The 16034-nt window shown below is 41.2% G+C and overlaps 1 protein-coding gene across 8 annotated transcripts in view; it reads right to left on the reverse strand.

Moving 5' to 3' along the window:
- Positions 1–16034, reverse strand: part of WWP1 (WW domain containing E3 ubiquitin protein ligase 1) — a 147714-nt gene that overhangs the window by 98609 nt on the left and 33071 nt on the right. For 7 of the 8 annotated variants that reach the window (XR_011259081.1, XR_011259080.1, XR_011259079.1 and 4 more), the window contains exon 3: positions 7293–7383. Coding sequence is in view for 4 of the 8 variants with exons in the window: in XM_069600674.1 (XP_069456775.1) it covers positions 7293–7362 (70 nt within the window). In the remaining 4 variants the exon portion in view is untranslated. Of the gene's footprint in view, positions 1–4503; positions 4572–7292; positions 7384–16034 lie in introns of all 8 variants that reach the window. The other variant, XM_069600676.1, reaches the window with a different exon arrangement.

Below are 16034 nucleotides of genomic sequence, written 5' to 3' on the forward strand. Positions count from 1 at the left end.
AAGGGAAAGCCATCTGCATGTCACACGTGTATCACATGTTAAACTGTGAACATAAACATGCTGATGCAAGCTTACACTCTACGGTGAGGGAACAGCAGTGTAAACAAGTAGTCACAGAAACAAGATGCGAAAAAAGCCGCAGCAGAAGTAGACTATTTGAAATACAGCAGTCCTCAGTTCACAACTGAAGAGCAGACAGAGATTCAAAGGCAGCACTATACTTACATACCAGGAAGTGTTTAATGTTACGTCTGAAGTGTTATTATTAGGGTGATGGCAAAACTCATTTTCATCCTTCTCTGTTCCAAACTGCTCTAAACTCTGTATCCCTAACGTGATACAGAAGGAATAGATCTCCCCCTAAACATCCCCCAACCAAAGTTATTCACTCCAAATGAATCCTCAGTATACGCTGGACTTATCTGTGTACTGGAAGAAGGGAAAGGCAGTACTGGATGGTGTTAACAGCATAAGACATCTTTTCAACAAATGGTGCACAAACAACTGGACATCCACATGCAAATAAATAAATGTAAACAGAGATCTTATATCCTTTATAGAAATTAACTGAAAATGTGTCACAGACTTAAAGGCAAAACATAAAACTATAAAACTCATAGAAGGTAACACAGGAAAAACTTTAGGTGACCTTAGGTATGGTAACAGATGTCTTTTTAGTTATGACACCAAAGGTATGGTCCTTTAAAGACATAACGTACAACTAGCACTTAATTAAAATTCAAAACTGTACTGTGAATGACAAAGTCAAGAGAATGAAAAGGCAAGTCATAGTTCAGTTCAGTCACTCAGTCATGTCCAACTCTTTGCGACCCCATGAATCGCAGCACGCCAGGCCTCCCTGTCCATCACCAACTCCTGGAGTTCACTCAGACTCACGTGATGCCATCCAGCCATCTCATCCTCTGTCATCCCCTTCTCCTCCTGCCCCCAATCCCTCCCAGCATCAGAGTCTTTTCCAATGAGTCAACTCTTCGCATGAGGTGGCCAAAGTACTGGAGCTTCAGCTTTAGCATCATTCCTTCCAAAGAAATCCCAGGGCTGATCTCCTTCAGAATGGACTACTTGGAACTCCTTACAGTCCAAGGGACTCTCAAGAGTCTTCTCCAACACCACACTTCAAAAGCATCAATTCTTCGGCGTTCAGCCTTCTTCACAGTCCAACTCTCACATCCATACATGACTACTAGAAAAACCATAGCCTTGACTAGATGGACCTTAGTTGGCAAAGTAATGTCTCTGCTTTTGAATATGCTATCTAGGTTGGTCATCACTTTTCTTCCAAGGAGTAAGCATCTTTTAATTTCATGGCTACAATCAACATCTGCAGTGATTTTGGAGCTCAAAAAATAAAGTCTGACACTGTTTCCACTGTTTCCCCATCTATTTCCCATGAAGTGATGGGACCAGATGCCACGATCTTCGTTTTCTGAATGTTGAGCTTTAAGCCAACTTTTTCACTCCCTTCTTTCACTTTCATCAAGAGGCTTTTTAGTTCCTCTTCACTTTCTGCCATAAGGGTGGTGTCATCTGCATATCTGAGGTTATTGATATTTCTCCTGGCAGTCTTGATTCCAGCTTGTGCTTCTTCCAGCCCAGCATTTCTCATTAACTCTGCATAGAAGTTAAATAAGCAGGCTGACAATATACAGCCTTGACGTACTCCTTTTCCTATTTGGAACCAGTCTGTTGTTCCATGTCTAGTTCTAACTGTTGCTTCCTGACCTGCATACAGATTTCTCAAGAGGCAGGTCAGGTGGCCTGGTATTCCCATCTCTTCCAAAATTTTCCACAGTTTCTTGTGATCCACACAGTCAAAGGCTTTGGCATAGTCAGTAAAGCAGAAATAGATGTTTTTCTGGAACTCTCTTGCTTTTTGCATGATCCAGCGGATGTTGACAATTTGATCTCTGGTTCTTCTGCCCTTTCTAAAACCAGCTTGAACATCACGAAGTTCATGGTTCACGTATTGCTGAAGCCTGGCTTGGAGAATCTTGAGCATTACTTTACTAGCATGTGAGATGAGTGCAATTGTGTGGTAGTTTGAGCATTCTTTGGCATTGCCTTTCTTTGGGATTGGAATAAAAACTGACCTTTTCCAGTCCTGTGGCCACTGCTGAGTTTTCCACAGCAAGCCACAGACAGGGAGAAAATACCTGCAAAAGACATATCTGATGAAGAACTATTGTCTAAAATACACAACAAACTCTTCAGAGTCAACAATAAGAAAACAAACAACCCAATGGAACAAGGACCTTAACAGACACCTCACCAAAGATACATGGATAACAAGTAAGCATATGAAAAGCTCCACAACACATGTCATCAGGGAAGCATAAATTAAAAGAACAGTGAGATATCACTACACACCTACTGTTGTTCAACTGCTAAGTCGTGTCCCACTCTTTTGTCACCCCACTAACTGCAGCCCATCAGGCTCCTCCTGTCCATAGCATTTCTCAGGCAAGACACATTGGAGCAGGTTGCCATTTCCTGTTCCAGGGGATCTTCCCAACCCAGGGATCAAACCCACGTCTCCTGCATTGACAGGTGGGTTCTTTACCACTGAGCCACCAGTGAAGCTCACACACCTAATAGACTGGCCAAAATTTGGGACACTAACCACAACAAATGCTGGGGGAATATGGAGCCACAGAAACTCTCATTCATGGCTGGTGGAGATGCAAAATGGTTCAACCACTTTGGAAGACAGTTTTACGATTTCTTACAATCTAAACATAGGCTTACCATGTGATCCAGTAATTGCACTCTTTGGTATTTACTGAAAAGAGCTGAAAACTTATGTCCACACAAAGCCTTCAAGTGGATATTTATCACAGCTTTATTTATACAACTGTCAAAATGTCTAAGTAACCAAGATGTAGTAGATGCATGGATAAACAACTTGTGTGTGTGTGTTCAGTTGCTTAGTTCAGTTCAGTTCAGCAGCTCAGTCTTGTCCAACTCTTTGCAACCCCAGGGACTGCAGCATGCCAGGCTTCCCTGTCCATCACCAACTCCCAGAGCTTACTCAAACTCATGTCCACTGAGTTGGTGATGTCATCCAACCATCTCTCCTCTGTCATCCCCTTCTCTCCCACCTTCAATCTTTCCCAACATTATGGTCTTTTCTAATGAGTCAGTTCTTCACATCAGGTGGTCAAAGGATTGGAGCTTCAGCATGAGTCCTTCCAATGAATATTCAGGACTGATTTCCTTTAGGATTGACTGGTTTCATCTTGTAGTCCAAGGGACTCTCAAGAGTCTTCTCCAACACCACAGTTCAAAAGCATCAGTTCTTCGGTGCTCAGCTCTCTTTATGGTCCAATTCTCACATCCATACATGACTACTGGAAAAACCACAGCTTTGACTAAATGGACTTTTGTCAGCAAAGTTATGTCTCTGCTTTTTAATACGCTGTCTAGGTTTGTCATAGTTTCTCTTCCAAGGTGCAAGTGTCTTTTAATTTCATGGCTGCAGTCACCATCTCCGGTGATTTTGGAGCCCAAGAAAATAAAGTCTCTGTTTCTATGGTCTCCCTGTCTATTTGAGATGAAGTGATGAAACCAGATGCCATGATTTTAGTTTTTTGAATCCTGAGCTTTAAGGCAGCTTTTTCACTCTCCTCTTCCACTTTCATCAAGAGGCTCTTTAGTTCTTCTTGCTTTCTGCCATAAGGGTGGTGTCATCTGAACATCTGAGGTTACTGATATTTCTCCTGGCAATCTTGATTCCAGCTTGGACTTCATCCAGCCCAGCATTTCACATGATGTACTCTGCAAATAAGTTAAATAAGCATGGTGACAATATACAGCCTTGACGTACTCCTTTCCTGATTTGCAAACAGTCTGTTGTTCCATGTCTGGTTCTAACTGTTGCTTCTTGACCAGCATACAGATTTCTCAGAAGGTAGATGAGGCAGTCTGGTATTCCCAACTCTTTCAGAATTTTCCACAGTTTGTTATAATCCACACAGTCAAAGGCTTTAGCTGTATTAACTGATACTCAAAATGATAAATACTGTGGAGGCACTATTTTGGCTACTTACACTCCTTTGGTCCATATCTATTTTCCAATTGGTTCTCTAGGCTTTTGAGTGATTCTATTTATTAGCTACCTGATAGCTTTTCTCTAAGGTCCCTTTTGGCCCAAATCAGCTAGACCAGGTCTTTGTTACTTCAGTTAAGTACTCATACAGTAGATAAAGACCAGGAAGAAAGTTACATCTCAGATATGGTGGCCACAGGTGCTGCACGAGTTAACAGTGAAAACCAAGGATACAGCTCTAAGCTTAGCAGAGCAAAAGCATACGTATCAGGAATTACACTTAGATGGAATACACATCAGAATCATCAGGGAAGTGCTTGAAAATATGTAAGTTCACAGTTCACAGAAAACTAAATACAGATATCCCTGAAATATGCCTCAACCTCACTCATGAAAGAAATGATATATAAAATGACACTTCAGATATTACTTCTTACCTAAGTGTCATCATGCCTGATAGTGTATCTTGATGAGGCTATAGGAAAACAGGCACTCTCACAGACACCTGGTGGGAACACAGAAATAGTACAGATCCTATGGAAAGGAACTTCACAACAGTTGACCTCTGAACAACAGTGGTTTGAATTGTGTGGATACACTTCTACACAGATTTTTTTAAGATAAAGAGATACTACAGTACTATACCATCAGGAGCTGGCTGTATCCATGGATATGGAACCATGGATATTGAGGGCTGATTGTAAAGTTATGCATAGATTTTTCAAATGCACAGGACTCGGCACCATAATCTCTGTGGTTCAGGGGTCAACTGTGATTGATAATATCACACATGCTTACAATTTGATCAAGCAATCTCATTCTAGAATTCTATCCTAATGACACATGAAGCCCTTTACTGTAGCACTATTTGCAATAGCAAAAAATGGAACTCAGTGTCCATCAATAGGGCACTAGCTGAATTAACTTTGGTACATCCAGTCAACAGAGTACTGGGCAGCGATAAAAAGGTGTATGGAATACTCTGCTATGGACAATACCCTACGATATAACTGTTAAATGAAGAAAAGCAAGGTGCAGGAGCTAGATGCTAAGAAGTAGGAAGATTGAGAGGAGAGATATGCATGCATATAATGTGTATACCTGCTTATATTTTCAAAAAGAAGCAATAGATGGATAAAACAACACTCATAAAAATGTTTCCAAAGATGGAAGGGAAAGAAGGGGAAGGAATGGACAGAGTACCCAGACTTCTCCAAATATCATTCTGAATTAACAATTTTGACTCTGCTACTGCTAAGTCACTTCAGTCATGTCTGACTCTGTGCAACCCCATAGATGGCAGCCCACCAGGCTCCCTTGTCCCTGGGATTCTCCAGGCAAAAACACTGGAGTGGGTTGCCATTTCCTTCTCCAATGCATGAAAGTGAAAAGTGAAAGTGAAGTCACTCAGTCGTGTCAGACTCTTAACGACCCCATGGACTGCAGCATGCCAGGCTCCTCTGTCCATGGGGTTTTCCAGGAAAGAGTACTGGAGTGGGGTGCCATTGCCTTCTCCAATTTTGACTCTAGAACTGTATAAATGCCTTATATGGTGATAAAATAAAATTAAATAAAAAATAAATAACTGAAAGCAATGAATCTGACTAACCCAGTTGGTGGCATAACCAAATGTAAAAAAAATTCTGACTATACATACGAAGGAGGGACGCTTACAGAGAAATCTTAAAACTGCAATGAGAGGGCCTGTTATTTTCAGTAACTTTAACACTGCTAAGACTTCTGTGTGTGTGTGTTAGGATAAAACAGATATACCTGTGCTGATATTATTTAGAATTAAAATTCTGAAGTTAAGAGAAAACAGAAATATAAAGTAAAAAGAAGTAAAAATAACTTTTTTCTTCTTTTAGTGGAAAATAGTTATTTACAGACTACAGCTATTCTTTAGAATCAGCCTTATCAACATGAACTCGGGATTTGCTTTTTGCTTTCTAAGACAATAAACATCTTCTAGCTCTGTTCACTGAGAACTCCTATTAACAGCTGACCTGATAGTTATGAGTACCATGGGAATTACGGTATGTCTCCTTCTTATCCGAAACTCAACCTGCCCCTCCTAAGGCAAATATTATTTCTAATGTTCTAAGCACAGAGCCACATACAAACATCCCTCCTTTTTCATATCCATATGGCTATATGCACTATTTCATATTTCACACTTTGCTCTTTCACTTAAAAATATTATCTTAGAACTTGGCTCTTACTGGTACACATATTCATCTCATTCATTCAATGAAACATGTAATTCATTGTTTATCTAGAATTCTGCCAATCTTTTGGTATTAAAGATTATTTTTCTGTTACTCCTACTAATTTATCTTGCAGATATTTATATATAAACTATCTACATACATTATATGTGGACATTATTTATATGCACATATGAACAATATAAATACCTAAAAGATAAATTTATACAAGTAAAATTTCTGGTTTAAGGACTATTCTTTGAATCATTACTCCAGTTAGCTAGAATAAATGATCTGAACCAAGGCTCTTCCATGCTTTTACATATGCTGTTCCTTCTCCCTCCCATACTTTTGGCTGCCAATCTGCAGTGAACTCTAATCCTTCCTACAAGAGCTGAAGTGTCACCCTCTGTGACTCCTTCTCTCACCCTGCCTTCACAGACCTACAGGCCCTCTCCAGGTCCAAGCAGAGCTGCGACACTTTCCTCTAAGTTCTCACTGCATCCAGTTAACAGTCACTCTGCATGGTGACTGTCCATGCAGAACAAGTTAACAGTCACTCTGCATGGTGACTGTCCATGCAAAACAGACCTGCTTGACATTTTACAGTAAGTCCCTGGAGTACTAGGGTCTTGTGTTTTCATATATGGAATTCCACTTAACAACTATTTGCCCATGATTGAATGAATGGCTTAAACGCATGGAAAAGAGCTTTTAGCATCTTTCTCCATTCTAATAATCTTTTAAACACCAGTTCATTTCAATGGGGCTTATTCTAATACCCAAATTCTTCCACCACCAAAAAGAATAGAGCTCCTCTGCATCCAGTACAGGTTCAGTAAATACTCACGGAATAAATATTTTTACAGAGTTTCTATCTTTGAGGCCTATTGCAACAAATACACCATGGCATAAATCTAAAAGAAAAGATACTTATGAAATAAGTCTGCTATATTAGGTATTAAAAAGAAAGTATCATCAGAGAACTATTAGTTTAAATTACTGTGAAAACAACTTACCAGTTACCTGTAACTGCAACCTTCCACTGTGGTTATTACTAGTATCAGACCTTGGCGAAGCAGTGGCCATGTCCCAAAATTCAGCTTAAATCTACAAAAAAGTTAATTTATTCATATATTAGACTAGAGATTATAATTTTCAATACAATTAACCCTTGTCCCCAGTAAATCTTGCATGTTTCTTTTTATAGATAATTTTTTCAAGTTCTATTTCACTGCCCCACCCTATTTTTACTTTTTAAATAAAACACAAAGCTGAGCTACTTCAGCTTTAACCTGAATGGCAACTATTTTAAGACTAAACTTCTATTCACCTTTAACCTACTAAGATAAAGATGAACATTAAGGGCAAGATTGAAAAAGTAATATAAATGTGTTTCTTACCCTCATGGACTTTATTATTATGATTATTAAGCATAATTTAACTTATATGCAAAGTACATCATGAGAAACACTGGACTGGAAGAAACACAAGCTGGAATCAAGACTGCTGGGAGAAATATCAATAACCTCAGATATGCAGATGACACCACCCTTATGGCAGAAAGTGAAGAGGAACTAAAAAGCCTCTTGATGAAAGTGAAAGAGGAGAGTGAAAAAGTTGGCTTAAAGCTCAACATTCAGAAAACGAAGATCATGGCATCCGGTCCCATCACTTCATGGGAAATAGATAGGGAAACAGTGGAAACAGTGTCAGACTTTATTTTGGGGGGCTCTAAAATCACTGCAAATGGTGATTGCAGCCATGAAATTAAAAGACGCTTACTCCTTGGAAGAAAAGTGATGACCAACCTAGATAGCATATTCAAAAGCAGAGACATTACTTTGCTGACTAAGGTCCATCTAGTCAAGGCTATGGTTTTTCCAGTAGTCATGTATGGATGTGAGAGTTGGACTGTGAAGAAGGCTGAGCGCCGAAGAATTGATGCTTTTGAAGTGTGGTGGTGGAGAAGACTCTTGAGAGTCCCTTGGACTGCAAGGAGATCCAATCAGTCCATTCTGAAGGAGATCAGCCCTGGGATTTCTTTGGAAGAAATGATGCTAAAGCTGAAACTCCAGTACTTTGGCCACTTCATGCGAAGAGGTGACTCATTGGAAAAGACTCTGATGCTGGGAGAGATTGGGGACAGGAGGAAAAGGGGATGACCGAGGATGAGAGGGCTGGATGGCATCACTGACTCAATGGGCATGAATCTGAGTGAATTCCAGGAGTTGGTGATGGACAGGGAGGCCTGGCGTGCTGCAACTCATGGGGTCGCAAAGAGTCGGACACGACTGAGTGACTGAACTGAACTGACCAAACATAAAAAATAATAAAAATTATTAAACATAAATTTTTAAAAGTTAGTTTTAGCAATAAAAGGCATATTGGTCAAACAGACCACGAAAATGGCATTGCATATCTGAAAAAGAACCATTTCGAATTTGCTTAAACTCTTCATTTTAGAATAGTTTCAGATTTACAGAAAAGTTGTAAAGAAAATAGCATTCTCATATATCCTATACCCAGTGTCATCTACTATTGATTTCTTTTATTAGGATGCTATATTTGTCCCATATCAATATATTAGTATTAATTAGAGCCTATAGTTTATTCAGATTAGATAGCACTTAAGAGAGAATCACCAAACTTGAATATAAACTTTAAAAATTCATTTAGAAGTAATGCTGAGATAAATAGCTTGAAAAATCAAATAGAAACTAAAAGACATGAAAAGATAAAATGTGACCTGACATATATTTCTGCTCATAATTTCAGAAAATGAAGAAAGAGGAGATCGTACTAGCAGAGAAAATGACTTAGTTTTCTAGAACCGTGAAATACACTTGTTCACAACTCTAAGACACACTGCATGAAATAGTTGGGGTAAACATGAAGACACTCACGTTTGAACACACAGGGACACACAGCAGTCGCGCTGCATAGCACCGAAACACAGGGCATGAAGACATTCACGTTTGGACACCCAGGGACACACAGCAGTCATGCTGCACAGCACCAAAACACAGGGCAAGCTAAAAGCAGCCAGAGAGAAGAGTGACGACACTCAGAAGAGAGTCAGGTGACAGCAGGATTCTCAGCAAGCAGCGACAGAAACACAGAAGGCGGAGCAAGCGTCTATCTGCGGAAACTGAGAAAATGGATTCAAGCACCAAAACTCTCTTTGGAACACAGAAGGTATCAAGCCTGTGCCAGAGTTTACCAACAGCAGGCCTTTACTTCGACAAAATCTGAAAGACACGTTTCCAAAACAGAATAAAATTACACAGGAGGATGCTCTGAGATGCAGGAAGGGAAAGATGAGTAAAGAAACTGGTCAGCATACAAGTAAATCTAGATAAACACTGCCAATAAAATAACAACAGTGACATCTTATTATGGTATGTAAATAAAACCAGAATAAACCATTAAAATACAGAACCAAGGACAGAGGCACCAAGTGGAGGGGCTGGGCAGGGAGCAAGAAGACAGGGGCTGACGAGGTCAACTCTCTGCATTGTCCGGCAGAGGGCCTGTGCTCTGGCTTAACTTTGGACTACATAGCATTCCCAGCAGGATTTCAAGGGTAACCAAAGAAGAACAGAAATAAGGAGTGTAATTTCCAAACCAGTAGAGTAGAAGAGAATACAATTAAAAAAAAAATTCAATTCCCAAAAAAACGGTTAGAAAAGGAAAGGGAAAAAAAAAGCATAAACAACCAGCATTATCAGAAAGCATAAAGTAAGAGAGTGCAAATATAGAAATAATCACAGTAACAGCAAATATGAGAGTAAGATGAGAGACGCCTACAAAATAAAGATGCTGACAAGCATGGAAGCAAAACTATGGGAAAGGACGTAAATACGAACAAAAGGGAAGCTGGGCTTAGTCATAATAGCAGAAAAAGAGCGTTATCAGGGAAGACAAAGAAAATGATACAAGAGTCAATCTAAGTAAGCAGACAGAGAACTCCAAATTTGCATGCTTAAAAAAAAAAAAAAAAAAAAGCCTAGCTTTGGTTCCTTCTTCCAGCCCAACAAAGTGATCTCAGTCAAAAAGAATGGCAAGTCCCTGACAGACTTCTGGGTTGAGGAATGGTATAGCATGGCAGAAGCACCATCTACGACCCCAAAACAGACGACTGAGGCTGTTTCAACCATTTGACACCGTTACGATGATAGCACGTCACAGCACCTGAGACTTGACTTCCATCCTGCCCACTGCTCCACAGGCTGCTGGGAACAGGGCCACTTCCCCATCTGCCACCCTATGTTGTCTTTCTAGGGAGCCCAACTTGTAAGAAGCAGAAATCTCCATTCAGGAGTTCTTTAGAGTTATCAGCACCGAGCATTTACCGTGAGAACCCAGTAATGCAGGGAGGTGGAAAGGTTTTCATTATGCTCAGTTTGAGAACCTGGAGTTCCTGTTCAGCCTAGAGCCTCAGTAAAGAATCTCTAGACAGCAGAATTCCAGGGAGCCCTGCTAATCAAGGACAGGACAGGGACAAGGATGGTGGTTCTTTTCACTGAAAAAGAAATCACAATTTTCACAAAACAGATACGGACCGGAGAAGCTGTCCTGCACAGACAGCCTGGATTCGCCTATTCACCTAGAAGAGGTGAAGAGAGCTTTGAAGGCAAACATCATGATCACTATGGAGGCCACGACTGCCGTCATGACTAAGGCAGCAGAGGCTGTAACAGAGGCCATGACTTCAGGATAAACAGTGGAAAAAGGCAAGCTGCAGCAGGTACTAGAGGGACAATGACTGTGAAGCTCCATAGATAGGACGTTCAGTCGCAGAGCACCAAAGACAACTGCTCTCAAGATATTATAGGTATGACGACAGAGGACCCTTCCAGAGACCCAAACTGCATTTAAAGCCTCAGGGTACTCCTAACGAAGATGTCTCCTCTGCTGGCACCTCCTTATCTAGCTTTCAGGCAGCTTCTATCTTTGAGGCAGCAAAGCTCAGCCGGATGCCCAGCTGTGAGAGAACAAGGAGAAGAGCAGCTGCAGAAGGAATGGGAGAAAGGGCAGCATCGGCTTGCTGTCCAGTCGCTCAGCTGTGTCCGACTCTCTGTGACCCCATGGACTGCAGCGCGCCAGGCTTCTCTGTCCTTCACCCTCTCCCGGAGCTTACACAAACCCATGTCCATCAATTCGGTGATGCCATCCAGCCATCTCATCCTCTGCCGTCCCCGTCTCCTCCCGCCCTCAATCTTTCCCAGCATCGGGGTCTTTTCCAATGAGTCAGCTCTTCGCATCAGGTGGCTAAAGTACTGGAGTTTTAGCTTCAGCATCAGTCCTTCCAATGAACACTCAGGACGGATTTCCTTTAGGATGGACTGGTTTGATCTCCAACTAGAGTGACAGCCTCGAAGGGACACCAAAACTGGCAAAGTAAATAATTTCAAGAACAGTGATGGTTGCGAACAGGAAGTAAGTCACCTTGGACTGGGACCTTGCCGCATCCACCAGAAGTCAGATCAGGGTGTGTGAAGGAGAGAGTGAGACCTCTCTGGAAAAAAGATGAAATACTCAGTAAAAGCAAAAGACTGTCACTCTCCGACTTCTAAGCCTCCCAGACCTGATGAGCTATCAGAGGAAATGCTGGCCCCTCCATCGAGAGAATGCTTAGGTAAAGTGAAGTGCTAATCCTCTGTTGATCTCAGTTCAAACACAGAGCAGCAGTGCCCTACAAGTGATGGGGAGATGCCACTCCAGTTCAACCATCTCAGCAAGGATCAGCCTGGAAAGATGAAAATAGGGCAGATGTGGTGAGCACCCCGAAAGGTCGAGAGTGGGAGCACCAGCATGAGCCAAGAGGTGAAGTAGTGAGGACGAATGGAAGAAGTCCGAGAGGAGACAGGACAAAAAGGATCAAGAGCTCTAACCTGCATCTGAGAACCCAAAGGAACCTGAAGAACGCAGCTTCTAAGTTCAGTACCGTGAGTGCACTGCTCTCCCAGTTGACAGTGCAAATTAAAAAGAGAATTCTACACCCCATGCTTTCTCCTAGCTTCTCTCTAGCCTGAAACATTTCTAAGCAAATCAAATCTCCATCCAGACCAGGCAAAAAAGAAAAAAAAAATCACAATCTCCCAGGAGGAGAAAAGCCTGTAAAGACTGTAGAACTACAGGAAGAAACTGACCACTGATTTGGGTGATTCAACACGCACTAATTTTCTATAGATCAAGTGAATCAAAAAATACCTAAAAACAAAATAATGAACAAGAATTTAATGAACAGAACCTAACTGTTAGAAAACAAACATTCTTCTCAAGGATACATGGGACATATAGAAAAACAGTACATACGTTGGGAGGTAACTGTCATTAAATTTCAGAGAATACGTATGATTTTCTTCCTGGGTGCTGATAAAAATGCGGTTAAGTTAAAAATCAATAATGAAGGAGTCATTTTTAAAATACAAATAGAAAATAATAACACTTCTAAATATTGCATAAGTCGTCAGAAACGGTAATGGAAATTTTTCAAAAAATACTAAAAACTGGACTCCCCGGGAAGAGGGGTTTGTGAGTCCACCTGCCAATGCAGAGGACACAGGTGAGGTCCCCAGTCTGGAAAGACTCCACACGCCAGGAGCAACTGAGCCTGCAGGGCACAAGTTCTGAGCCTGCGCTGTAGAAACCTGGAGCCAGAAGTACTGAAGCCTCCTGCCCCAGGGCACATGCTCTGTAACAAGTGAAGCCAGTTCAGTGAGAAGCACCCACATCTCAACAAGAGCAAAACCCCTGCTCACTGCAATTAGACAGAGCTCTCGAGTAGCAATGAAGACCCAGCTCAACCAAACATAAATAACTAAATACAATTTCAAAAAAGAAAAATGTTTCGTTGTTTAGCTGCAAAGTAGTGTCTGACTCTTTGTGACCCCATGGACTGCAGCACATCAGGCTTCCAAAAACACACTTAAAAATGAATGTAACTGAACTACAAACATTTTTGGAATACAGTAAATGTTACAGTTTGAGGCAAATCTATAGCCTTAATGACTTGTCCTAGGAAAAGAAGAAAGGCTGAAAGTAAATGAGTTAACAGGACAATCTGTTAAATTAGAAAGACAGTAATCAGTAAACCCTAAGAAAGCAAAAGGTAATAAAAAAGCAGAAACTAATGAAGTAAAAAAAAAAGTAACAGAGAATATCAACAAAGTCACAGTTCTTAGAAAATACTACAACAAATAAATGTCTGGCAAGACTTGGTGAAGGGTGAATACAGTGGCGCCCTGATGGATCACAGCCTGGCTGTGGTGAAGGAGCTTGTGTGATTCAATGAAGCTATGAACCACACACTGCGGGGCCACTCGAGACGGACGGGTCATAATGGAGATTTCTGACAAAACGAGGGCCACCGGAGGAGGGAACAGCAACCCACTCCAGCATTCCTGCCACGGGAACGCATGAACACTATGAAAAGGCATAAAGATGTGACAAGTGGAAGATGAGCCCAACACGCTGGAAGGTGTCCAATGTGCTACAGGGGAAGAGCAGGGGGCAAACCATTCACCATCACAGCCATCCAAGTCTCTGCCCCAACCTCTAATGCCCAAGAAGCTGAAGTTGACCGGTTCTATGAAGAACTACAAGACCTTCTAGAACTAACACCAAAAAAGATGTCCTTTTCACCATAGGGGATTGGAATGCAAAAGTGGGATGTCAAGACATACCTCGAGTAATGGGCAAGTTTAGAGTTTTGCCAACAGAACACACTGGTCGTAGCCAACACCCTCTTTCAACAACACAAAAGACAACTCTACACATGGACACCACCAAATGGTCAACACTGAAATCAGCCTGATCTTCTACTCTGCAGCTGAAGATGGAAACATTTCATATAGTCAGCAAAAACAAAACCTGGGCTAACAGTGGCTCAGATCATAAATTCCTTATTACAAAATTCAGACTTAAATTGAAGAAAGTAGGGAAAGCCACTAGGGCCATTCAGGTATGCCCTAAATAAAATCCTTTATGAGTATACAGTAGAGGTGATGAATAGATTCAAGGGATTAGATCAGGTAGCCGGAGTGCCTGAAGAACTATGGATGGAGGTTTGTGACACTGCACAGGAGGCAGTGACCACAACCATCCCAAAGAAAAAGAAATGCAAGAAGGCAAAATGGTTGTCTGAAGAGGCTTTACAAATAGCTGAGAAAAGAAAAGTGAAAAGCAAAGGAGAAACGCAAAGATGTACCCAACTGAATGCAAAGTTTCAGAGAATAACAAGGGAAGATAAGACCTTCTTCAATGAACAATGCAAAGTAGAGGAAAACAACAGAATGGGAAAGTCTAGAGATCTCTTCAAGAAAATTGGCGATATCAAGGGAACATTTCATGCAAAGATGGGTTCAATAAAAGAAACGGTAAGGACCTAATAAAACCAGAAGAGATTAAGAAGAGGTGGCAAGAGTACGCACAAAAATTATACAAAAAAGATCATAATGTCCTGAATAGCCATGATGGTGTGGTCACTCACCGAGAGCCAGCATCCTGAAGTGCGAAGTCAAGTGGGCCTTAGGAAGCATCACTACGAACAAAGCTAGTGGAGGTGATGGAATTCCAGCTGAGCTATTGCAAATTCTAAAAGAATATACTGTGAAACTGCTGCACTCAATATGCCAGCAAATCTGGAAAACTCAGCAGTAGCCACAGGACTGGAAAAGGTCAGTTTCATTCCAATTGCAAAGAGGGGCAATACTAAAGAATGTTCAAACTATACAACTGCACTCTTTCCACATGCTAGTAAGGTTATGCTCAAAATCCTTCAAACTAGGCTTCAGTAATATGTGAACTGAGAACTCTAGAAGTACAAGTTGGGTTTAGAAAGGGCAGAGGAACCAGAGATCAAATTAACAAAATTTGTAGGATAATAGAGAAAGTAAGGGAATTCCAAAAAATATTATTTCTGTTTCACTGACTATATGAATCACAACAAACTGTGAAAAATTCTTCAAGAGATGGGAATACTAGACCATCCTGTCTCCTGAGAAACCTGTATGCAGGTCAGGAAGCAACATTTAGGACCTTACATGAAACAACTGATTGGTTCAAAATTGGGAAAGGGGTACGTCAAGGCTATATACTGTCACTCTGCTTATTTAACTTCTATGCAGAGGACATCATGTGAAATGCTGGGCTGGATGAAGCACAAACTGGAATCAGGATTGCTGACAGAAATATCAACAACCTCAGATATGAAGATGATACCACTCTAACAGCAGAAAGTGAAGAGGAACTAAAGGCCCCTTGATGAAAGTGAAAGAGGAGAGTGAAAACGCTGACTTAAAACTGAACATTCAAAAAACTAAGATCATAGCATCCTGTCCCATCACTTCATGGCAAATAGAAGAGGGTAAAAGTGGAAGCAGTGACAGATTTCATTTTCTTGGGTTCCCAGATCATTGTTGATGGTGACCGCAGCCTTGAAATTAACAAACGCTTGCTCCTTGGAGGGTCTTCCCTTGTGGCTCAGGAAGTAAAGAATCCGCTTGCAATGCAGGAGACCTGGGTTGGATCCCTGGGTTGAGAAGATCCCCTGGAGAAGGGAATGGCTACCCACTCTGAGATTCTTGTCTGGAGAAAAGGAAAGCTATGACAAACCTAGATAGCATATTAAAAGCAAAGACATCACTTTGCTGACAAAGGTCCACAGAGTCAACGCTGTCGTTTTCCAGTAGCCATGCACAGATGTGACAGCAGGACCATAAAGAAGGCTGAACGCTAAAGAGTGGATGCTTTCC

This window comes from Ovis canadensis, chromosome 9 (genome assembly GCF_042477335.2).
Source record: "Ovis canadensis isolate MfBH-ARS-UI-01 breed Bighorn chromosome 9, ARS-UI_OviCan_v2, whole genome shotgun sequence".
NCBI lineage: Eukaryota > Metazoa > Chordata > Mammalia > Artiodactyla > Bovidae > Ovis > Ovis canadensis.